The 22,811-nt window shown below is 52.9% G+C and overlaps 8 protein-coding genes across 8 annotated transcripts; 5 read left to right on the forward strand and 3 right to left on the reverse strand.

Annotated features, from left to right (window-relative positions):
• Positions 1-608: 608 nt before the first annotated feature.
• Z520_02297 (uncharacterized protein) lies at positions 609-3,477 on the forward strand (the record flags this gene model as incomplete). The annotated part of the gene is made up of 2 exons (XM_016772811.1): positions 609-689; positions 718-3,477. The coding sequence occupies 2 exons, from the start codon at positions 609-611 to the stop codon at positions 3,475-3,477; spliced, it is 2,841 nt and encodes a 946-aa protein (XP_016636281.1).
• Positions 3,478-6,864: 3,387 nt separating this feature from the next.
• On the forward strand, positions 6,865-7,713 carry Z520_02298 (uncharacterized protein; the record flags this gene model as incomplete). Its single annotated transcript, XM_016772812.1, has 3 exons — positions 6,865-7,005; positions 7,074-7,348; positions 7,407-7,713. The coding sequence occupies 3 exons, from the start codon at positions 6,865-6,867 to the stop codon at positions 7,711-7,713; spliced, it is 723 nt and encodes a 240-aa protein (XP_016636282.1).
• A 533-nt stretch (positions 7,714-8,246) lies between these two features.
• Positions 8,247-9,159, reverse strand: Z520_02299 (uncharacterized protein; the record flags this gene model as incomplete). Its single annotated transcript, XM_016772813.1, has 3 exons — positions 8,247-8,559; positions 8,626-8,906; positions 8,965-9,159. 3 exons carry the CDS (start codon positions 9,157-9,159, stop codon positions 8,247-8,249), a joined length of 789 nt encoding a protein of 262 aa, XP_016636283.1.
• A 616-nt stretch (positions 9,160-9,775) lies between these two features.
• Positions 9,776-11,516, forward strand: Z520_02300 (uncharacterized protein; the record flags this gene model as incomplete). The annotated part of the gene is made up of 5 exons (XM_016772814.1): positions 9,776-9,956; positions 10,020-10,079; positions 10,136-10,518; positions 10,589-10,820; positions 10,879-11,516. 5 exons carry the CDS (start codon positions 9,776-9,778, stop codon positions 11,514-11,516), a joined length of 1,494 nt encoding a protein of 497 aa, XP_016636284.1.
• Positions 11,517-12,364: 848 nt separating this feature from the next.
• Z520_02301 (uncharacterized protein) lies at positions 12,365-14,188 on the forward strand (the record flags this gene model as incomplete). Its single annotated transcript, XM_016772815.1, has 3 exons — positions 12,365-12,578; positions 12,706-13,860; positions 13,941-14,188. 3 exons carry the CDS (start codon positions 12,365-12,367, stop codon positions 14,186-14,188), a joined length of 1,617 nt encoding a protein of 538 aa, XP_016636285.1.
• Positions 14,189-15,182: 994 nt separating this feature from the next.
• Z520_02302 (uncharacterized protein) lies at positions 15,183-17,427 on the forward strand (the record flags this gene model as incomplete). The annotated part of the gene is made up of 5 exons (XM_016772816.1): positions 15,183-15,547; positions 15,662-15,946; positions 16,037-16,194; positions 16,287-16,907; positions 16,967-17,427. The coding sequence occupies 5 exons, from the start codon at positions 15,183-15,185 to the stop codon at positions 17,425-17,427; spliced, it is 1,890 nt and encodes a 629-aa protein (XP_016636286.1).
• Positions 17,428-17,640: 213 nt separating this feature from the next.
• On the reverse strand, positions 17,641-19,746 carry Z520_02303 (uncharacterized protein; the record flags this gene model as incomplete). The annotated part of the gene is made up of 6 exons (XM_016772817.1): positions 17,641-17,789; positions 17,969-18,202; positions 18,326-18,600; positions 18,668-19,001; positions 19,079-19,648; positions 19,713-19,746. The coding sequence occupies 6 exons, from the start codon at positions 19,744-19,746 to the stop codon at positions 17,641-17,643; spliced, it is 1,596 nt and encodes a 531-aa protein (XP_016636287.1).
• Positions 19,747-20,507: 761 nt separating this feature from the next.
• Z520_02304 (uncharacterized protein) lies at positions 20,508-22,515 on the reverse strand (the record flags this gene model as incomplete). The annotated part of the gene is made up of 3 exons (XM_016772818.1): positions 20,508-21,283; positions 21,335-21,653; positions 21,715-22,515. The coding sequence occupies 3 exons, from the start codon at positions 22,513-22,515 to the stop codon at positions 20,508-20,510; spliced, it is 1,896 nt and encodes a 631-aa protein (XP_016636288.1).
• Positions 22,516-22,811: the final 296 nt, after the last annotated feature.

The following is a 22,811-nucleotide window of genomic DNA, read 5'->3' on the forward strand; positions in this document are numbered from 1 at the left end:
CCTCGCCAAATGCTTCTAGGCACAGACCCTTCTGAGAGGCCCACCTACCTCCCCCCAACACTTTGATCCCCCATTTTTCTGTAGGGTACCCAGGTAGTGCACTAGCCGGCCTAGCATAACGCCTCTTTCAGACGGTAAAGATCAAAGAGAGGTCCGCAATTTCAGCATTAGCTGTGGACGGGGTGTACTCCGCTCATATCCCTCGGAAGAAGATCACTTCCTTTTCGAGCTTAAGGTATGTAAAGGCATCCAACTCCCCTCATACAAAAGTAAGGGTCAGATTGCTTTTTCGGCTTTCCTACTTCCGCGCCTTCTGCGCTCTTCCTGTTTTCCAAGAGAATGGTGCTTCGGGCGCCACCATATACCAACGACCAAATGTAAATTGGAAAGAACCATAGCACCAGTTGGTCGACAGATTGACAGCATGCGGGCGCCAGAGGTTGCTTCAACACCTGGGATGGTGCCTCGAAGAGCTGTTCGGAAGGCGTGTCAAGCATGTCGGATGCGTAAGGTCCGTCCTTACTCCTGATTATCGCAAATGTTACTTCCGTCTGGTCCCCACAAAGTCGAGTACCAATGTCCTCTGGAGTCTGATAGCTTTGTCTCGGATGGCTGATCCATGGCTGTTCACGTCGATAATTCCACATTCCTCTCAGAACAAATATGACTCGGCATGGTTTGCGAATTCTGTATCAAGCCGGCTGACTGGTCTTTCAGGCGAAATGTAACGGCAAGCGGCCTCAATGCGGCTTCTGCGCACAGTACAACCAGCCTTGCCACTACCTGGAAGACAGGAGGCAGTTCAGCCGGCCGACAAAGGCGCAGATTCAGGGGAAAGACGAAGAGATCAACTCTCTGAGGCTGCTGGTTAGGAGACTGAAGGAGACCGAAAGTCTTGAGGAGGTTAGGAATCTCCTGAGCCAGCACCGGCGGACGGTAAACAATGACCGCAGCGATGACATTACGATTACAGACAACAATGAGGCTGGCGAGAACTTCGTTAATGACCATATCTCAAGGAATGAGGACCTGGCTGCGTTGGAACATTCGCATGCAGGAAACGGGGTGACGATAGTTGCGAGCGAGGCAATGCGCCCCATAGCAACGGAAAGAGCCATGTCATTCCCACTACATCCTCCATCACGCGAACCGAGTAGAGTAGCTAGCACTCTCTCAGCTTCCGATGCTCTCCTTCCAGCAATAGCAGACCTCCAACCTCATGACGAAAGTCACGCAGCGACACACCGCTACAGATCTCTTGAAGTTGAATGGAATCACCGCGCCCCGCCAACCATTCCCGAAACCCGAGATCAAGACTCCCATCAAGAAGATCATGGAGCCGAAGACAGCCCTATATTCCATGGACCCTCCTCCGCCATGCATGAACTATCTAACCGCGGCGATGGCACTCTCCCCGAGCACTCAAACTTCATCGGTTTCGGCCCTTATTATCGGCATTCCGTCCCTCCCCAGGATGACACCTCCGCATCCCAGTTGGCCGGCGCCACCAGCGACACTGTCCTTGCACCTAGAGACTCTGATGACGATACACTGCCTCCTGGACTTCAATCAATCGTTTCTCAGCTCGTTGCTCATGCCGCCCTGCAGCGGCATCGTGAGGTGGCTCATCTGTACGAACGGCGCTTCGACTTCGACGGCCTCGACCCGGAGATGGCAATGCACTTCTTCGACCTGCACTGGAACCGCCCTCATCTCTCCTACCTTATCACTTACCGTCCGGCGGTCATGGACAGCCTTGCCAACAATGGCCCGTACGTCAATAAACTCCTTCTCAATGCCATATATTTTGCCTCTGCTACATACAGCGAACGGAGTATCTCACTACGGAGGGACAAAGATGATCCACAGACGGTTGCTGCCCAATTTCTTGACAGATTTAGAGAGTGTCTGCAAGAGGAAGGAATCGAGACACCCAGTGTACCTTCCATATGTGGCCTGATCCTCATGGGTACGGCTCTAGTATCTATCGGAAAGACCTCGCCTGGGTGGGTATACTGTGGCATCGCATATCGGATGGTCATCGACCTTGGCTGCCACTTGGAAAAGTCGTCACGCAGCAGCAACAGTAACTGTGGTCAGTTAACGGCTTTGGATGTCGAGATACGCAAGCGTGCGTTCTGGACCGCATACGTCAACGATAAAGTCCAGAGCCTCTATTTGGGAAGACCGTGCTGCTTGCAGGTCTCCGAGAGCGAAGTCAGCAAGAGACTCCTCGACACTTACGAAGAAACCGAGCCCTGGAAACCGTACATCGACCCACTCTATTCCTCGAGCGCGACATCAAAGCTCCTTGCAGCCTACGTGCCACGACCCACATTTGCGGTGAGCACGTTCAGGGCACTCATCGATCTGGCGGAGATAGCGGAAATGCTCATCAGTACAATATATGCGGTCTCGTCGTTGAAGACGCCTGAAGACGAGAGGGTGAGGGCGTTACAACGCATCGCCGAAGCATTGGAGAGATGGGAAAGGAAGCTGCCGGTACACCTTAGAGTGGAAGATGATCATCCAGCGCCACCACATTTGCTCACTCTACATACCACCTACTTCGCACTGCGAATCCTGCTCCTGCGTCCGTTCTTTCCTGGCGGCCACCTATACCCTACTACAATCACAAACGTCCCTTCTTCCAGCGGCATGTCTGTCTTTTCCAGGCCCGCTTCAACAAGAGCCTCGCAACAGCCAGTTCAGACCCCTGCGGACTTCCTCACAGCTGCTCGACTGGACTGCTACTCGGCGGCCCTGTCCATCCACGCTCTCGTCGCCTCCTATCGTCGCTCCTTCACCTTAGGTCGGGCTCCCATACGCTTGTCATATTGTATACTTAACGCAGTCATGGTGTTCATGCAGGACGCCCAAGGGAGTAATGATCCAAGTAGAAATATGGAGGAGATAAGGGATTGCTACGAGGCGCTAAAAGAAACGACTCCGGCAAATTTAGGTCTCCGAAAGCCCTTGAGGATCATGAGGGGCTTGGTACAATACTTGGGGCTCGAAAGAGAAACTGCCCCAGAGCAAATGCGGGAGGTGAGTCGTGGAAGAGGGCGTGAGTGCTTGGTGGGAGATACAAGGAATGGGCAGGCAAACGCGAGTGGGAGACATAGCCCGCGCATCACAGGCATGCTCTCCGCCTCCCTTCTTGCGCCTGGCAACGATCCCACTTGCTCTCATTCGTCCCACCTGGATACTCGCCCCCTGGTTAGTCCAAACAACAGCGGCACAGATGGAGGAAACAGATATCTACAGGGCAATTCTCTTTCAATACCACAACCAATGGACTTTTCTAAAAGAGTCCACGGGACCGACGCAATCCCCCACGGAATAGAGGACAATGATGACTGGTACATGGATTGGAGCTGGAACACGGGCCTCGATGGGTTTGGGTTGTACGACGATGATCTGTTTGGGATGTTTCAGCCGGGCGTGAGTCAAGGAGCTGAAGGCCCTGTGGGATGAGGATCGTCTGTGATCCGTCACCCGTGCTTAGAAGTTGAGCGTGTCCGTGCCGCGGACTGAACAAGGGATGCCGGAGATAGCTAGATATTCCTATGGATGCAAAGAATGATTTGGCTTCATATTGGCACCAAGAAGTCATCTCCTAAAAGCCCCTGCGGCCACAAAGGCAGGTGAAGGCTATCTATTCGATCTTATAATAGATGGGCCGCGTTACAGGATCATCGATTGACCCGTCATACGACCTAACATCTGTAATTGCCGGCACTCCAGTAGGCTGTCGAATATATCCCGTTGAAGAATGACAGTATTCAGCAAGACATCTCGCGGTATGTGGCATTTCAAGTCGACCATGACTGTCAGCTTTCACGTCCGTTACAGCATGGGCGGATCAATAAAACTTATCTACTATATCTCCAACATGATACCTTTCTGCAACATATCTAGAAGAGAGAGAAGGAGGAACGAGTCTAGGCGACGATTCATGCGGCTGACATTGCATTGGTTTCTGGGGATATACTCGTAGAATTGTCGTCACAACAGATCTCCCTTCTTCTCAACCAGTCGGCCATCCGACCGGGCCAGAGAGTTACGCATCATGCGAGAATCCTACCGCAATCTACACGCGGATGATAGGTCCTAAAGGCACAGGCGCTAAGAGCATCGATATGCGACTGCGCCCACTCCCAGAGAGCTTCGTTGTCCTCTTCTAGCATCTGCAATGAGGATGAGGAGCTTCCCCCTTTGGCCTTCCGGCACAGCAGCGCATTCTCTTCCCGACATCTCTCAGCAAATGCAAAATCGCCATAGGCAATGACGTCGAGGCTGGCGATGCCATCAGGGCCAAATGCCCACTCGGCGAAAGTGTAACGCATCTTCCTTGGAGACGTAGAATCCGCCCCTTGTCCGCCCCAGCTCCGTCCTCGGATGCTCTAAGGCGGAGCATCCTACAGGAGATGCGGGAAGAGATGTCACCCAGGCACTCTTGCTGGGGAGCCAGTCAGTATTCACATCGTTAGCTCTGAGAGGCGAGACTCACCATGAACAAAGGAGGATTCGCGATTCCCATCATCTCGCATTGCGCTGATGCGAAGAGGAGGGATAGTTGATCATTCCACTCCAGATATCGATCTGCACTCTCTTGAAACCACTCGAACTCTTGATCTGCCCGGAACCCACGTCCGTGGAGGACCAAGCGTTTTCAAACATTGGAGATGATTTGTGACGGCGTCGAGGATGGGGGTCCAGTCCCAGACATATAGCGAAAGGCGTAGATCCCTCAGTCGGGGGGTAGTCTGTAGCAATCGGCTGACCTCTCTCTCCAGTGTCATTGGATTATCGACATGCCGAATGTCAACCACAAGTTCCAACGGTATCAACTTGAGTGTTGGTTTTGAATCGTTGAGGCATCTTAGTAGCTCCTCCGTCCCGGAGCAATTCCACAGCCTAAGCTTGCGCAATTCGCTGAAGTTGAGTGCAGAAGAGAGCTCTCTTTCCGCTGCTTTGAATAAGACGCCCGACAGGCTGAGATGTTCCAGCTGAGGAAAGTGTTGGCCCAACCTATCTTGCTCGAGACCGATGACAACCGTGGCGAAAGTGTTGGAGGAAATAGGATTTCCTTCGTCCCCTCTCGTCCAGAGAGAGCGGTGCCAACGCAGGTCGCTCCCAATCTATGAGATCGAGTCTCAGTGTCCGGAGGTGTGCCGCGTTATGCACCAGGCATACTGCAAGGGCATCAAAGTCTGCGTACATGCGGAGCCCCATCCACGAAAGTGCATGTAGGTTTGTGAATGTTGACAAAGCGACTTCGGGTAACCATTGCGGATCACATGAGAAACTGGTAGATATGCGAAAGAGACTTCAGCGACTTCTGGCACTCCGGAGATAACCTGCTGGACCTAGAATGTTCTGGGGGATGCAGGTGGCCAGGTTCCAACTGCAATGAGTAAGAATCAGAGCCGGGAACGTGGGTGATATTTCCGTACCTGAAGGATGTCAACGTATTATCTCGGAGTTGTTTGCACAAGTCGAAAAATCGGCCCTCGTCGTATTCATGTTCCCAATTGATGTCAAAATCTTCTTCCTCTTCCTCTGATGAATCCACAGTCCAAGCATGATGATAACAAGACACTCCCAACAGGTCGCGCGATCTCGGATCTACCGTCAATTCTCTGACAGATGCGAGCCCAAAGCTACATTTCCAATTCGCCCGAATTCCTCGAAAACTTTTCACAGTCCGTGGTTCTTGGGTTGCACCCCTTTTTGCAACGGATGACAACTTTCTGGTACAGCTGTGGAGTTGCTACCTCGTGTAATCACCTGGACACCTCGCAGAGAGACTTTAGATCTTTCGGGACAAGCTGGATCGGGGTGAGTTTTGAACTTCTTCAACAGCAGCTTCCAAGCTTACTTTTTGGACGATCAGTGTCAAAATCTCCGAGGATAGATCATTCAGCCCAATGCGGTCTTTTGTACCCATGGTTATTTTTTGAGGTATGGAATGATTGGCCCGAGAAACAACTGGGCAAGAGGGAAGTGTCGAAGTGGAACTCCTAAGGCAACGGTCAAGACTGGTCTTGTCGCATGATTGTGCGGGTGCGTCCTCGGTGTCGGAGCAATGAAGGCCACATTTTTGGTTGTTCGCGGGGAAGTGGAGCGGGAAGAAGCGCGGGCCACTCCTTACTGTACCACTGGAAGCAGAGGCGGAGGGAAATTGAACAAACTTCCAAGGCTTCCAGCTTTGCCGCCTTTGGGAAAGACCGGGGAAAGACCGATATCCACTGTCAGCGTCTTGCATGATGCTATGACAGACGCTCCAGCCCATTCAAGCTTGACAACATTTCGATTTCCTTATTTTTAGACAGGTTTGCGCCATTGCGGACGCGTTGTGTTACGCTGTGCTGTATGTCGTTGTCCCCTTTGACCCGTTGATGATTGGTCGGATAACAACGTCGTCGATTTCTAGTTCCGGCCACCGATCCGTATAGCCCATCTCGGCCTCGGTGCTCAGCATCGGTGTCTAGTCGTACAGAATTTCGTACAGTGAACTAGCCCTCATGGATCAAACGGATACAGGCATCAGGTACATCTGGCATCCGTGTCTTCCCCGCGGAGTACTGTCGGCTGTGTCGGGGAGTAAGTCAAGTTTCAATGGTTGTCAACAGCAGAGGTGGAAGGTGAGTGATGAGCATTTTAGCGGTTTGGCGAGGCTTCAAAATTCCATTCTGAAGATTGGCTACCTCTCCACAGTATGCAAATTCTTGAGTGACGGGGTTTCTTCCTGCAAAGAAAGGCCAATTCTATGCGGGTTTCACACCGAAAAAGGGTAATATGACGAGGTCCAAAGCAATCTATACACTTTATCATAACCATGGCTCAATCTGCTCAAGAATGGTCCGCTATACTTTTGCTCTAAGGGGTCCTCCTAAGAATGAATCGTCCGATATTGTGCTTGAGGAGAAAAGCATAGACATTTACAATGAAGAGCAACTGTCTGAACACTTTCTGTGCGAAATCAACCCATATGGACAGGTAAGTTTCCCCCCTGCTCCCCTCTCTCTCAGATCTGCTTGGGTGGATCGATTCTGAAGGCTACAAAGGTACCTGTGCTCGCCTCTCCTGTGCTGGAGAAGACGATCCCCGACAGTCTACAGATAACACATCACATTGCCAGCCTATATCCATCGTTAGTTCCAGACTCGCATGAGGAGCAAATATCGAGTCTCTTGTCTGACTTGCATTCTCTCAACTACTTCTCACTCTCCTTCTCCGGCAAGGAGCACGTCGCTCACGGTTTCAAAACCGCTGTCCAACAACGACTCAATGGCAACATCAACGACCGATACCGAACGGCGTTGAACTTCAAATTAGACGTGTAAGGAAAACAGATTCTGTCATTTAAACAGTTGTGCGCATCTAACATAGGGGAAAAGGATCGAACGGCAGAAAATTGCAGGTCTCGACCCCAGAACGGTTGAGGAGATGAATCAGCGTGCAAAAGCTCTCATGCAACAGTTCGACTCCCTTCTCGCAGAATCGACTCCAAAAGAAAGAGACAACCTTTCCCACCATGTCACATGGCTATTTGGGCTGCCCAGACCCACGGCTTTGGACGCACATCTAATCGTATTCATCGATAGGATGCTTAAAGTTGGGAGAGAGGAGGTGGTTCCTGAAAGGCTGAAGAGCTATGCACAGCGAGCAATGGGTCAGAACGAATGGAAAACCCTTGGACCCTGACGAATTCTAGCTTATACCACCGTAATCTTAGTCTTCACACGAGCCCTCCAATGTCTGTTCATCCAGGCTCAGTTCATTCATTGTCTGTTAATCTTATTAGAAAAGAAAGCATCCCACTTTCTGCAGAGCGGCAGCCAAAGCTCAAATCCATCTTTAAATGCCGTTGCCTCTTTGATAAGTCCAGCCCGCCATCCTGCGGTATCCTTGTCAACTGTTCACAGCAGTGAAAAGTCGCTTCCTGTGACGACTTAACACATTTTTCTAAAAGTCTCAAGGGCGGACGTAGTTGAAAGGTTGAATGCACGGCCAATGTTCCTTTTTCCCGAAAACCCTAATGCATAAGTGCCTTGCTAGACCCTCTGGGCCCACCAGGGAAAGCAAGGCCCGAAGAGTCGAGCGAAGGATAGAATGAGGCAGAAACCTCTGTAGAGGCATGGAGCGGCACAATACCTGCATCATATTGTGGGTGCGTTTGAAATTATCATCTATCATTTCTGTATGGATGAGGCAATTCTTTACCCGGTCAGGAGGAACTATTCGATATAAAGGGGCACCGTGCTCCCCGAGGGCACCACAGCCCTCCAGGCGTCTCCCTCTCTAAAGTCCATGAGATACTTGAGGAGCCTCGGCGAGATGAGATGAGTCCTGCCCTTGTCATAGAGCCGGGAGAGGAAGCAAAGAACGTGTGCATCGAGGGCGGTTGGTTCTTCGCCGTAGATGTACTTGTTGTCTTTCCCATCTGCGTGCTTGGCCATCAACGCCTCTATTTGGGCGTTGAATGTGCGTGAACGCTCCTCGTTCGCAGCGACCTGCTCTGGAAGAATATTCAGCTCCATCGCCTGGCGTCTGTTTCGGGTGCAGATCAATGTCAGCAAAGTCCCCAGGCAAAAGGATGTAAGTAAAGTTGCTCACTGGTCCAGTTTGTACTCCAAGGCTCGTCTATATCGATCAGAAATCCCTGGCTGGGCAAGCTTAGCGCGAAGGGATTTCTGGAGAACTTCGCCCCGGTGGGGCAAGCCGCCAAAGGTCAGGGCGTAGAAATTGATCTGGTGGAGAGCGTCGAGGAGACTCTCGATCTCTTCAGCATACTCATCGGGCCAAAGCCGTGGGTAGTGTTCAGCAAAGTAGCGCGTGATGTCGACACTCTCCGGCATTGGCTTTGGAAGCAGCTGGGGATGTGCGAGAACAGGCACCTAGGGACCCAGCTCAGTCTTGATGGCGACTGTATATCCATCCACAAGTGATACATACGTAGCCTTCAGGATTGATGTCGCAGAGGAACTCCTCCTCGATCTGCTCGGCCCTGTCCCCGATATCCACCTCCTGCTCTTTCATCTGCATACCCTTGCCGTCTTTGGGCGGCCCACGCAAGGCGAAAGTGACACGTACCATGATCGAGCATATAGAATGACTCGCATAGTACAGAGTGTAAGGTACTTCGCCCATTTCTGCAGTATGTACTTGGCGGAACTTGAGAGCTATTCACACAGATCTCGGTGTTCGCAGCTCAGGAGGCTCAGCTCATCCACCTGAGATCAAATGTGTCCTCTTTACCGAAATCGTCTTATTGCTTTGTTTGATGCTGACGGCGGCATTTTGAACGACTTATGAGGGAGTGCTAGCCGACGTTCCCCCTGCGACTCGCACAGGGGTGCGATCGTTCGTACGGCCTCAGAGATTTGAGGTCGCGAGACTAGACACCGGCGCTCGCTTGCGGGGTCTCCGCGCCTCCGCCCTCTCCGCCTCCGTGACAGAAACGCGGAAATCTCGGCAGAATGCCTGTCATTTTCTAGTTCCCATACTCCGTATCTCGTAGCAAACTGATCCAATGGGCCCCAGGAGGAATTAAAAACGCCAGCTATTTCAATCTCACTGACAGCACCCATGTATCACTCCGGCAATCTTGTCTTGTATGACAGCTCACTTCCAGAAAACCGCTGGCAGCTTCCAAACGAGCCACCATGACGATGCTTCCAGATGGCTCTCCATGGGGCCTATTCTGGCTTCTACCTCTTGTGTGCGCGACATCAGTGCTTGTATTTGTGAGAAATCCCCGGTGCCTATGTATAAACGGCGTGCTGACGTCAACCAGGCTTTGGGATTGGTGATATATCGACTATTTTTCCATGCCCTCTCGAAATACCCCGGACCTTTTCTTGCAAAGATCACTGGGCTTCACCCTGCATATCATGCACTGATTGGCGACCGACACCTGTATGTCTACAAGCAGCATCAGAAATACGGTAAAGACACCAAACTTGGGTCTCATCACCCCTAGCCCATTGACTGACCACTGGTTGCTCAAGGAGATGTCGTCCGGGTAGCTCCAAATATTGTGTCCATCAACAAAGCGGAGGCACTCAGAGGTAAGGGTCGTCTTCGCACTATGAGAGTAATGCAGGGAGAAGCTCACAAGTGAAAGATATCTACGGAGTCAATCGAAATGTCCAGAAGGGGTTTGTCTATGATGTTGTCACCCATCACGCCGGATTTCCGAGCACGTTCTCTTCCACGGATAGGGCGATGCACGCTCGAAAGCGTCGAGCCCTAGCGCCAGGATTCACTGATGCGGCGCTTCGAGACATGGAAGACTTTGTCCTCAATCACGTCCGCGCCTTCATCCAGAAGATAGGCCCCTCAGACGGAGAGTCTGCACGGGTGGTGGACATGGGTCTGTGGTGCAACTATCTGACGTTCGACGTAATGGCGGACGTTGCCTTTGGAAAGGACTTTGGCATGCTCGAGCGCAAGGAGCTTCGCGACATTCCACATTTGGTGAATGCGGCAGGCCACCGATCATTGATCGTCAGTGACGTCTACCCCCAAATTCTTCACTCAATGTCTCAATCAACAGGCTAATTTATGAATCAATCAGAGTGGCTCCAGTCAATTGATCTTTCGCTTAGGGCTGGATAAATATATGGCGAGGGATATTGTGAAGAACGCCCCCAAGCTCATCAGATTCGTCCGACAGACTTTGACAGAGAGGATTGCCAGCAAATCCGAGCGCAAGGATTTTGTCCATTATATGCTCAAGGCTCAAGAGTCTGGCAAAGGGTATGAGACTAAAGAACTCATGGCCGATTGTCGTTCCATGGTGATTGCTGGTGAGTGAACAAAAGGCAACACTGTTGTCCACGCCTTACACAATGATTTCTGAGACAGGCTCCGACACTACGGCGACCCAGATGGCGGCCAATTTCTACCACCTCACGCGAAACCCTGAGACCATGAAGAGACTCACGGCAGAGATTCGTTCCACGTTCTCCAAGGTGGAAGAGATCCAACTTGGAAAGGCTTTGGAAAACTGTGAATATCTCAAAGCCGTCGTTGAAGAGACGTTGCGAATGAACCCAAGCTTGCCGGGCTATTTGCCGCGTCAAGTCCTCCCAGGAGGAATCGATATTGACGGCGAATACTATCCCCCAGGAGTAGAGGTGGCGGTCACCACTTGGGCTCTGCACCATGACCCCCGATACTTCGACCAGCCACATCAACACAATCCTAGTCGATGGCTCGCCGCCGAAAGCGGGGAGGACAACGTTAAGCGAGCCATGAGTGCTTTCGCTCCTTTTTCGTATGGGTCTCGGATCTGCATAGGTCGGAGATTGGCTTATATTGAGATCTGGGTCACTCTTGCCCGGACCGTGTTCTTGTATGACTTCAAGTACATCAGTGGAGGAAGGGAGGACTCCCTTGGGTCCGAATGCGACGAATACAGGATGTTGGACAATTTTTCCGCTGCTCGTGACGGACCACTCATCGAAGTCAGACGGAGACAGGATTGTGATCTTGTGATCTAGGCTGACTATCTTGGGCAAAAGACGAGAGTGGCAAGCGGAGCGTTGATCGAGTTCGGGCGTGCTGGAACTGGGACTGGCCAAGACGGGGTTTTGCTGATGGCCTCAATATGCGCTGAATCCTTGCACAGCACGAAAGACACTGCAAGATGGCATCACTCGCGGATGTAGACTACAAGGGACGATCATTGTATCGCCAGAATAAACGCGGAAACGAGAAGAGCAGGAAGTCCAGAAGCCTTGCCTGACTGGGATCAGCTGGTAGCGGACATCAAACAACCAAGCGAGCGCTTGACAGATGGTGATCCGTCCTGAGACCCATTATTTCAACTGGTGATTGACTGAAGACTCTCTGCGGGGAAGATCCTCTTCTACCACCTCCCGGGCTCCTTATCACCGGCTAAGGTGCCGGCTAATTCCGGCTGCATCGGCTGTGAGATGGGACTATGGGCCTTCTCCATCATATCAAGTCATGCTCCCGCTGCTCCCCTTTGGTTGATCACATTTCGGATTTGTGACCTCCGTCTAGGCGAGCCACTGAGCTGGTGCAGTATTTCTATACCTGCAGCTTCTCCAGCTTCTCCAGACGTAGACCCGGAGAAGCAAGATGTGGGGGAGGGAAGAGACTATGGCCAAGTTGCAGAGGATATAACAACCGCCATTGCTGTCTTGATCTCATGGCTGATGTCTCAACCTCAGGTTCTAGACTGCACAGTTCTCCCCTTTCCCCTGGCCCAGCTCTGCTTGCCGAGTACAGAGTATTCCTGCTCCTTCTTACATCTCTCAGCCAAGCACCTTTGCTTGGACACTTGCCTCAAACAACCTGTCTTTGATACAACTTGTTCAGCACCATGGCGGACAAGGCACCCTACCTTGGCCTGCGAGGCAAGCGCCTGACAACAGCCCTGATTGCAATGGTCGTCTGCCCCGCTTATATTCTAATCGGGTACAACAATGCAGCCGCCGGTGGTTTGTTGACGCTACCGTCCTTTGTTGAGACCTTCCCGAGGATCGATACTGTCAATACGACTGGCAAACAGCAAGCAGATAATGCAAGGATTCAAGGTAGACTTCTGCCCTTTCTGTTCTCTATTGATATCCCGTCAACGTCGTTTCCACCAGCGCTACCAACACCGCCAGTTCTTTCTTGCAGAGTAACATACAGGAGGCTAATAGGTTACGACGTTTTTAGGTACCGTCGTGGCATTGTACACTGTCGGTTGCATGTTCGGCTCTCTTCTATGTCTGAAGCTCGGCGATAAGCTGGGCCGCCTGCGCACTATCATGATAGGCGCCGTCATCGAGGTCGTTGGCGCCACCATCATGTGTTCCTCTTTCACTCTGGGCCAACTCATTGTCAGCCGTGTCATCCTTGGCTTCGGTTTTGGCGCCATCAGCGCCACGGTTCCCGTTTGGCAGTCAGAGTGCTCTCCCGCCGAACACCGTGGAGCGCTGGTCGTGCTTGAGGGGATGTTTGCGAGCTGTGGCCTGGCGCTCAGTCAATGGGTCGAATTGGGATTCTTTTTCGCGCCGGGAAGCGTGAGCTGGCGGTTCCCCTGGGCATTTCCTATTGTGCTCGCCGTTTGGATTCTCACGGCTTGTATGTTCCTACCTGACTCCCCGCGATGGCTGGTCAAGAAGGGCCGCATTGCCGAAGCGACAGTCATCCTCGCCATCCTCGAGGACCTGCCGGAGGACTCACCTGAGATTCAGATCTCTATCCAGGAGATGCAGAAGTCACTCTCGGAAATGGACAAAGGCAGCCTTCTAGGTCTTTTCCGCAACAAGGGCGACCGGCTGCTCAATCGCACCTTCTTAGCATGTTTCAGCACCTTTTCTCAACAGATAAACGGCGCCGGCGTGATCGGGTTTTATACGACCACCATTTTTGAACAATATGTCGGTCTCTCAGCACTTACCTCCCGCATTCTATCGGGCTCTGTGTACACGTGGCAAATCCTCTGCTCTTTCTTGACCATCTACACCGTCGATCGCTTCGGCCGCCGCCCACTCATGCTTCTCGGTGCCGCAGGCATGGGTGCTACGTTCATCATCCTTGTCGGAACTGTCGGACACGCCGCAGATTCACAAGCATGCGCTATCGTGTCAGCCATGTGTGTCTTTTTGTTTGGATTCTTCTTCACTGTTGGGGCGCTGGGGGTGAATTATCTCTACGGCACAGAGGTCGCTCCCTTGGCATACCGCGTGCCAATTTACAGTCTGACCTCGACAACGCTGTGGAGTATCAACTTTCTCGTGGTGGAGATTACGCCCATTGGGTTTACGAACTTGGGGAACAGGTTCTTCATTATCTTTGCCGTTACTAACCTGTGCCTCATTCTCCCTGGTAAGTGCCCCCTCTTCCCTTCCGGTGTCCAGTCCAACGAGGTCAAAGGCGCTTACGACTGACTTGAATCGTGTACTTAGTGGTGTACTTCTTCTTCCCTGAAACTCGCAGGCATTCACTCGAGGCCATCGACGCCGTTTTCAAGGGCGCCAGCAACCCCTTCGATGTTGTCCGCCGTGCTAAGAACCTCCCCTCTGATGTCGTGCGACGTGATGATGCAATCCATATGGTTGAAGCTGGAAAATCGGATCAGGTGAATGCGTCGTCGGAGGGGCAGGAGTCACAAAATGAGAAGACTGTTTATCAAATGGTCGAGAAAGTGGCATAAACCTCTGCTTGGACACTAAACAGCAACTGGGGGTCTACAAGTGAGGGGAGGAAATTCAGCTGGCGTTGTGAGCACATTTCATGGCAATGTGAGGCTTGTAGGAGGCATCTATTGAGACCATGATATATATTCCGAGCTGGTGTGAGTGCGCAATGATAGTTTTCAGCATCACGGTCACCTGCGTGTTGCATATTGGTTTCATACAACTGACCCTTCTTCCCGAGTCTACCCCCAGCTAGTCATATAAGTATATAGAAGTACCTGCAGCGGTCAAGCCTTGTCGACCCAACTTGACCATTCCTTAGCGTTGCATATCTATGTCCAACTCCCTAGCGCCAGAAAGACCTACAACTATGTCCAAGACCACGTCTAAGGAGTCATCGCGCAGAAGGAGGATTGAACATTTAGCAGCGGCAAGTGGCCGAGAACGATGTACTGACGAAACATCAAATCTGATGTGTTGGAGAAAGCGGCCGGCAATGCTGTGTCACAAGGCAGTTCGCAACTGAGACCTCCGTGCCTCAGGCAGTGATCGTCCGTTTAGCGCCACAAGATGGCAACGTTGGTCGGAGGTGTACAACTCCGTCTTCGCATCTTCCGACCACCATCCCCATCTCCCCAACGTCCCACGTCCCATACACTTTGGACCGCGGGTGCTAGCGGACATTTAAGATGCGGGCTAGACGGGGAAATTTCGAAACCGAGGGGGTGATGGGGCAAGAGCATGTCCCTCTTCCGCCTGACGAGGGAGATGGAGTTAAGCATGCATACGTCCTCGAGACAGTGCGACTGAATATGGAAGTATCTGCGGACATCCAATGCTTATAACTACTTCTATCGCCAAGAGGAGATTCCCGGGATATTTCAGTTTCAGAACGTCTTACTTAGCCAGAGTACTCTCTCGCGCCCATTATTGAGCATTGCCAGGTTTGCAGAGTCTAGAAGGAAGCGGACAGGCAGGCAAACAGACAGCAGCATCCGACCAAGCACAACAATGGCTCCTCTAATGGATATCGAATCCGACACGACTTTCTCCAGCGGACTTGTGGACATAAAGCAAGCTGTGGCCGCTATCAATGAAGTGCAAGTAGCCAACGGCTTTTCCGACCAGGTTGACGGGCACGCAAACGGAAATCCTGAACCCATCCCCCCGCTCTCCACCAAGATGATGGAAACTCCGTACGTTGTGAGGGAGGTGCCCATGGGCACGAGAAAGCCCATCCGCGTCGTGTGCCTTGGGGCAGGCTACTCGGGCGTAATGATGAGTATTGTCTATGCGCAGCGGATGACACAGATGGACGTGGAATTCTGCATGTATGAGAAGAATGCCGATATAGGCGGGACATGGTTGGAGAACAGGTATGTCTGTCCTCCCTCCTTCAGCCTACCTTGGCCTCACGATGCTACTATCCTCTTCGCTCTTGTTGGACTGGCGTGTAGTGAGATTGCAGATTTTTAACGTTGTGCATATAGGTACCCGGGCTGCCAATGCGACATTCCCGCACATAACTACTCCTATTCTTTCGAACCCAACCCCAACTGGCCAGGCTACTACGCCACCTCACGGCAGATTCACGACTACATGAAGCATGTCATCGAGAAGTACGACGTCGCTAAATACATCCACACCGCGCATGAGATCCTCAGCGCTGTCTGGAACTCGCATCAAGGCCGCTGGGATCTCAGGGTGAGAAAACCCAGTGGAGAGGAATTCGACGATCACTGCGAGATATTCATCAACGCTGGGGGTCTGCTCAAGTAGGTTTTCGGAATCTCACCTCTCCGAACGAAGGGGCGAGATGGCATTGTCCCGGTCCTGATATGCCTATGACTGACACGCCGACACAGCAATTGGAAGTGGCCGAACATCCCCGGGATTGGCGACTTTGAAGGGAAACTGATGCACTCGGCTGGCTGGGACGAGTCGTACGATCTTACAGGCAAGCGCGTTGCAGTCATTGGCATCGGATCATCGGGGATACAAATTGTGCCTCAGATCGTAAAAGGTACGGTAACCAACTGTCATGGGCCCTAATATGATTACAACCCCAGAACATGGCGTGAGTACTGATGGCAAACTAACGGTGTATATCTACAGTTGTGGACAAGATGACCCTCTTCATCCGCTCCAAGACATGGATCTCGCCCGGCCCGGGCATCAACGAGCCTGTCGCCGACGACCCTAAAATGGACGAACACTATCACTACACGGCCGATGAGATCGAACGCTTCAACCACGACCCGGCATATCTCCAACAGCACCGACGCAACCTGGCGGACCGACGAGCCCAAATCTTCGACCGCGCCATCAAGACCAGCGACCTGCAAGCCAAAGCGCAAGTGGTGTTCGCGGCCGCGATGAAGGCGCGGCTCGGCGAGACCGAGAAAGGGCGCCGCATCGCTGAGATGCTGATCCCGGATTTCCCCATCGGCTGCCGGCGACAGACCCCCGGGATTGGCTTCCTCGAGAGTCTCGTGCGGCCCAACGTCGATGTCATCCAGGACGGTATTGTCAGGGTCACCAAGCAGGGCATCTTGTGCAGGGACGGCGAGGAGAGGAAATTCGACGCCATCATCTGCGCCACGGGGTTTGACACGTCCTTCAAACCTCGCATCCCGATCGTCGGCCAGGACGGGATCGATCTGCGGCAGAAGTGGGAGCAGGAGGAGCCCGAGGCGTACTTTGGCATTGCGGTGCCTGGGTTCCCGAACTATTTCTGTAAGACATTTCTTCCCTTTCTTTCCCTTCCCCAACCTGACTAACTTCCCACAAAAAAGCCTTCCTCGGCCCCAACAGCCCCATCTCCAACGGCACGCTCGTCGGCGGCCTGCAAACCACCGCGGCGTACATCTACAAGGCCATCAACAAGCTCCAGACACAGGGCATCAAATCCCTGACGATCAAGCCGGACGTCGTGCGCGAGTTCAACGTCCACTCACAGACCTGGCTGCAGCGCAGCGTCTGGACCGCCCCCTGCGCCAGCTGGTACAAGCGCGGGACGCGCGACGGGCGCGTCGTCGCCATCTACGCGGGGACAAGCTACCACTTTATGGAGGCGCTGCGGGACCCGCGCTGGGAGGACTACGAGTACGAATACGATTGCGATGCCGGTGGGCAGGGAGGGCGGAACAGGTTCGCGTATCTCGGCAATGGGCATACCGTGGGCGAGGAGCGCGGGGAGAACATGGCTAGGATCCAGACGTTGGATTTTGACGAGTTTTGGGACATGGTGGCGTAGTTTCGCGCGAGAGGGATAGAAGAGGGTCGAAAAAGGGATCCGTAAAGGGGAGGCAAGGGACACATCTGGAGTTTTATGTGCAGTGTGTCTTTGGAATTTAAGAGCGGTTTTTCTTCATCTCAGTTCGTCTCGATTGATGACTTGCACACCTGCTCGAAGTCATCCATCTCCATTCCTCTCCTTTTGTGTGTATATGTCTGTTTGTGTGTCCCATCACTCAGCGACGGTCGCAGCCCATGGGACGCCGTCGTCGCCCCCGTTCTCGAACGTGATCGTCGGACCCTGGTAATGCTTCCTCGCATGGGCGAACCAGTTCGCAATGCCGAGCAGCAGGGCAATACCCAGGATGACACATGTGTAGTCTGATTTCCCCGAAAGGAGAAAGAAAGAAATAGAGTCGTCAGTGAAGTTCTCAATCATCGTGCTTCAAAAGAGACAAAAAGAAAAGGGAACCTGGGCAGCAGGAGGGGAGGAACGATCGCAGATATGAATATATGTTGCTGATGTCTAATCTCGGGTCTCAGGAATGCGAGGTACTCACTCATACTCGCGGCCGAAGTAGGCAGAAAGGCCGGGAAATTGAAGAAGACGGTCGTGACGACGGTGAAGGCGACCACGATGACGTTCGCGATCCACCCCACCACCGACGGCGGCGCGAAGGAGCGTGTCCGAGGCAGGTATTTTGGCCCTCGTCGTCGGTGGAGGAGGAGCGCGACGGGGATGAGGAAGGAGATCTCTTGAAGCACGATCGAGGAGCCGATCAATGCGTTGAAGGCTGCGATAGCGATACGGGATCGAATTGCCCTACGTTGTTAGCCACAGGTGGAGAGGGTAACGAGGGGGATGACATCTAGAATAACAAGGAATGGGAATCTGCTCGGAAAAGGTCAGTACGCACCCGTGGTCGAGGCGACGAACACGCAGCCGCACACGACGAGTATCCCGTAGGTCAGGAACAGGGCGTATACCGGTACCTGCAGAGTCGGGTGGATGCTGGACAGCCGGGAGGAAAACACCAGGCCGTTGTCGCGGGCAAAGGACCAGGCGAGACGCGACGACGTCTCCTGAATGGCGTTGAGGATGAAGACCGACATGACGATGGCGACGATGATAAATGCCGCGGCAATGGCAGTGGAGCGAAACCCTTGTCTTAGCACCACCCACGGGACGTATCTGTTTTTTCCCGGGTTGTTAGTGATAAAAAATTTGTCCTCATTGATCAACCGGGGCTGGTTCTCACTCCGTAGTGGTCATGATGGCCTCAATATCGGTCAAAGCATAGAGTTGGGCCACAGTATATGCGAAAGCCGTGGTGAATCCGATGAGCACCGCGGTGATCATGGCCAAGGGAACTGTTCGACTGGGTTCCTTGCACTCCTCGGCAATGTGCATCGAGGCGTCCAGGCCGATGTACATGAAACAGGAGGTGGACAGGCCGGTGATGAAGCAAACCCCGTCGGACCAGCCCGTGTAGTTGATGAAGGTGGCCCAGACAAAGCTTGACGGCGCCTTTGGCGACGCCCGCACCAGCAGGGCGACGAAGCCGGCCAGAAACAAGCTCAGTGTGAGAGCGACTTGTGTTTGCAAAATTTAGCCTCAGGACACCGCGACGAGGCGAACAAAACATGGATGTGATGTGTGACACACTTACATCCAATATTGTGAGTCCACGGGGCCTTTTTCAGCAGGAACAGATTGTTGAAGAGGACAAAAAGAGCCATGGCCTGGTAGATGAGAAAGACGTGCCACTGTTTGGTCTCAAATCCAGGGTTCAGAGCAGCCACCAGTGCCATGATCTGCTGGGCTGGGATGATGGTCACAGCCGCACCGATAGCGATCCAGGAGAAGATGGACAGCAAGCCGCAAGCGTAAGAGACGCCCTGTTTGATCTTCTTGGGAGCCAGGATCGACGCGAAATGGTACTGTCCACCCGCGGTTGGATAGACGCTCGCCAATTCCGCCATCGAGATGGCAATGCTGATGTAGGCGATCGAGGAGACGATGATGCTATAGATGAGGGTGGCGGGTCCGCCTTGTAACAGTGCCAGCTGGATGCTGCCTGCAACGCCAGCCCAGCTGTTACAGATCACAAAGGCAAAAGCGACAATGTTCCATTTCGTAAAGTGTGTCTTTGCCGCTGCCGCTGCCGGGGGCTGGCTTCCGATCGTGAGGCTTTGGATGCTTCCATCTCCCACGCTGACGAAACGTTGCAGGTGTTGCTCTATTTGTTGCTGGATCGTTAGTGGATTGAAAAGGTATCCATAATGTTTGAATAGAGCACTGACCACTTGCTAGTACCTTGGGGGTTTTGCTGTCCATGATGTGATGTGAAGAAAGTTGTGCCACAATCCAAGCAGAAGGGCGTGTCGCCTGACATTCGAGGAGCACGTCTGGGAGGGGGTGGGAACGATATAAGAATGATCCACGATAGTTCCAGGGCCTAAACAGCTTCTCACGAGCAGTTGTGTCTACTCATAAAGTGAGCGTCCAACCGCGCTTCGATGTAGGTTTCGTTGTCGGATTCGACCGGCATCAGTGATAGCTGCCCGATACCTGCAGAGTCTGTCGAGTTCGATACCTAGGTGCATATCTGTCGTTCTGTAGCCGGGATTCCCCAATCGTTGCAATCCTCAACCCCGCCTAGTGACTTCATTCGGTCTTGTCCGTTTTCTGGCGCTATCATTGTCAGTATGTCATGCCCTTATCAGCCCAGTCCAACTCCAAGTCCCGACCTTGGGGCTGGACTAGTGTCGATTCGGCACGCCAATGGTCTGTCCATCTTCCTTATATCGCCAATATGCTTCTGTTCCTGCTCAGAAGTCACTAGTCAAAGAAAGGTATTTGCAAAATCGAAGACCGCAGCACTGCATATACGTCGTCCGAGATGTGGAGGTGGAGCTGGGGAACAAACCCGCCGAAGTGCAACTAGAAACACACCGCGCCTAAAAATGATCATCAAGACTCCTAAACGAGATTAGTGCAATGCGGGGTATATAAGCTTCTAGGTCATTGCCCGGATACGAAGTACGGAGTACGAAGTATTACGAGCATTCCCCGATAGACTGATATCGAGTCACACTTCACAGGTTCGCCGATACCTTTCTGACAAGACCCTCCTCCTTTGCCCAAGCAATGACCTCGTCAGCTGCACGGGAACCCGCCCTGAGCGCTCCCTCAAGATACCCTTTCCACTCGAACGCCGTCTCGCCGCCTGCGAAATGGATGTGCTGGAACGGCTGTCGCAGCGCAGCGCCGTACCTCGAGAGCAATCCAGGTCCCATTGCAGACGTGGGCGCACCACCCAGGTAGTCTTCCTCCGACCAGTTGACGTAATTGACCTCGAGCACATCGTCCCTTGCCAGGTGCCCGTGCTCGGCACCCAGCAGCTCAGCAAGATGACCAACTACGGCTTCAATGCGTTGGAGCTCATTCAGCGTCGCCCACTTGGCCGCGACTTCGCCCGCGAGAAACATAGCCAGAGAGTACTGCTTGCGCGTGTCGTCTGAAATGTCCCAAGAGAAACAGATCGGTCCCTTGAAGCTCGAGAACTTGCCCACCAAACCGAGTTCTTTCCACCACGGGCGGCGGTACGTGAGAATCATCTTTGCGTACACCCCAGGCTTGGTGCGCGAGACAAGCGCCCTCTTATCATGGGGCAAGGGAGGCGAGAAGTTGATCAACCCGTAGGTATTGGTCGGAACAGCAATGACCACTTTGCGGCAAAAAATCTTGTCCCCAGTCGCTGTGTGGACAAGCGCACCTGCGGCGGTTTGGTGGATGTTGTCGACCGGGCTGTTGACAAAGATGGATCCAGACTTCATCTCGTCTGCAAGCCCAGTCGCAATAGCCGATGTACCTGCCAGACAAGTAAGCCGAGGAGTCTCTCACGCTGACCCTTGGTCTTTACCTTGTTTGATCTTGAGCGACTGGGCGCCGTCTTCGCCCTCAGTCGCGAGGCTGATAAATCCTCCTCCTGACTTGACGTAATCTAGGAAATAATGCATCCCGATCTCGGCAGGGTCGCGACCAACAAGAGCGCTGGTAAAGAACTTCATCGCAGCCTTACCCACATCATCGCTGAGTCCCTGGCTTTCCGACCACGTGTCCATCGAGACGTCAAGGTTCGTGGGGAACTCATTGATCTTGCGGATGTCAATGTTCTGGATTCCCCCTTCGAGTACCTCGTACAACGCCATGTTGAACTGATTGACCTGTTCGGCTTCGGACTAGATCACGAATCGATCAGCAAATACGCGCTTCCCCAACATCGATCGGACCATGACTTACAGAACCAGGGCTGGCTCTCACAACTGTACCGTCCTGGAACTGCCAGACTTCGTCTCCCTCGGTATATTGATCCACAATGTCCAGACCAAGCCGTTTGGCCGTGGCGTACACTTTCGGCTGTGTCTTTTTGTTGATCCAGGTCGCGCCGAGCTCGACGATGCCCGGTCCGCTTTGAAGCTGCTGCGACCGGCTTCGACCACCAATGCGATGCTTCGCTTCCAGGAGCACGCAGCTCAATCCAGCCTTTTGGATATCCCAAGCTGCCTGTACACCGCTGAAGCCGCCTCCAACAACTACCACATCGACCTTTGACGGAGCTACTGGCCGATCAAAGGAGCGACTGGAGGGTCCTGCGTATCGCGAGGCATGTCCTCCAGCCGCCGCCGCCACCACCTCGATCTCCAGTTTGGCTCCTGGGATGGCCAGTTTCGTGACAGGAATTAGAGTCGTGAGAGGACGACGGGTCGTGCCGTCTTCGTCTGTCATGAAGTCGAGAAACAATTTGATGAACGTCTCGCCTTGCTCGAGGGACCAGTCGACAACGTAGAAGGTGACTTTGATCACATCTCGAGCAGACGCGCCGGAGTTTTCCAGTGCCTGCTGGAGGTTCGTGTATACCAGTTTGGCCTGCTCCTCCAACGAGTCCGGAAAGCTGCCATCTGGTCGCTGGGCAATGATTCCGGACGTGAAGACCAAGCGGTTGGACTGTGACAGACTGACAGCGTGGGAGTAGAAGCCCGGGTCAGGCATTCCGGGGCCGTCACAGAACCTGACCTCGGGTCTATCGTCACGAGGCGCCATCTTCTGAGCTTGCTTTGAATTATCCCCAATATGTCCCAAATGGACGGAAGGCTCGACAAATGTAGTTTTGATAAATTTGTCGGTTGAAATGAGATCGAGAATCCGTTCCACAGTAGAGGCTGGAGATGTCGAAGCAAAATCACCATATTTATATCCCCCATTTGCAGGACGGAACAAGCTTATAGGGTTCCAGACAGCGACACCTTGAGAAAGTCGACGAAGAGGAACACGAGATACGGCCCAAACGTAGAAGTCTGAGCTGGGATACTGGAGCCTTGTTCAATTATCCTCTTGCT

The sequence above is a fragment of the Fonsecaea multimorphosa genome, assembly GCF_000836435.1.
Source record: "Fonsecaea multimorphosa CBS 102226 unplaced genomic scaffold supercont1.3, whole genome shotgun sequence".
Taxonomy (NCBI): Eukaryota; Fungi; Ascomycota; class Eurotiomycetes; order Chaetothyriales; family Herpotrichiellaceae; genus Fonsecaea; species Fonsecaea multimorphosa.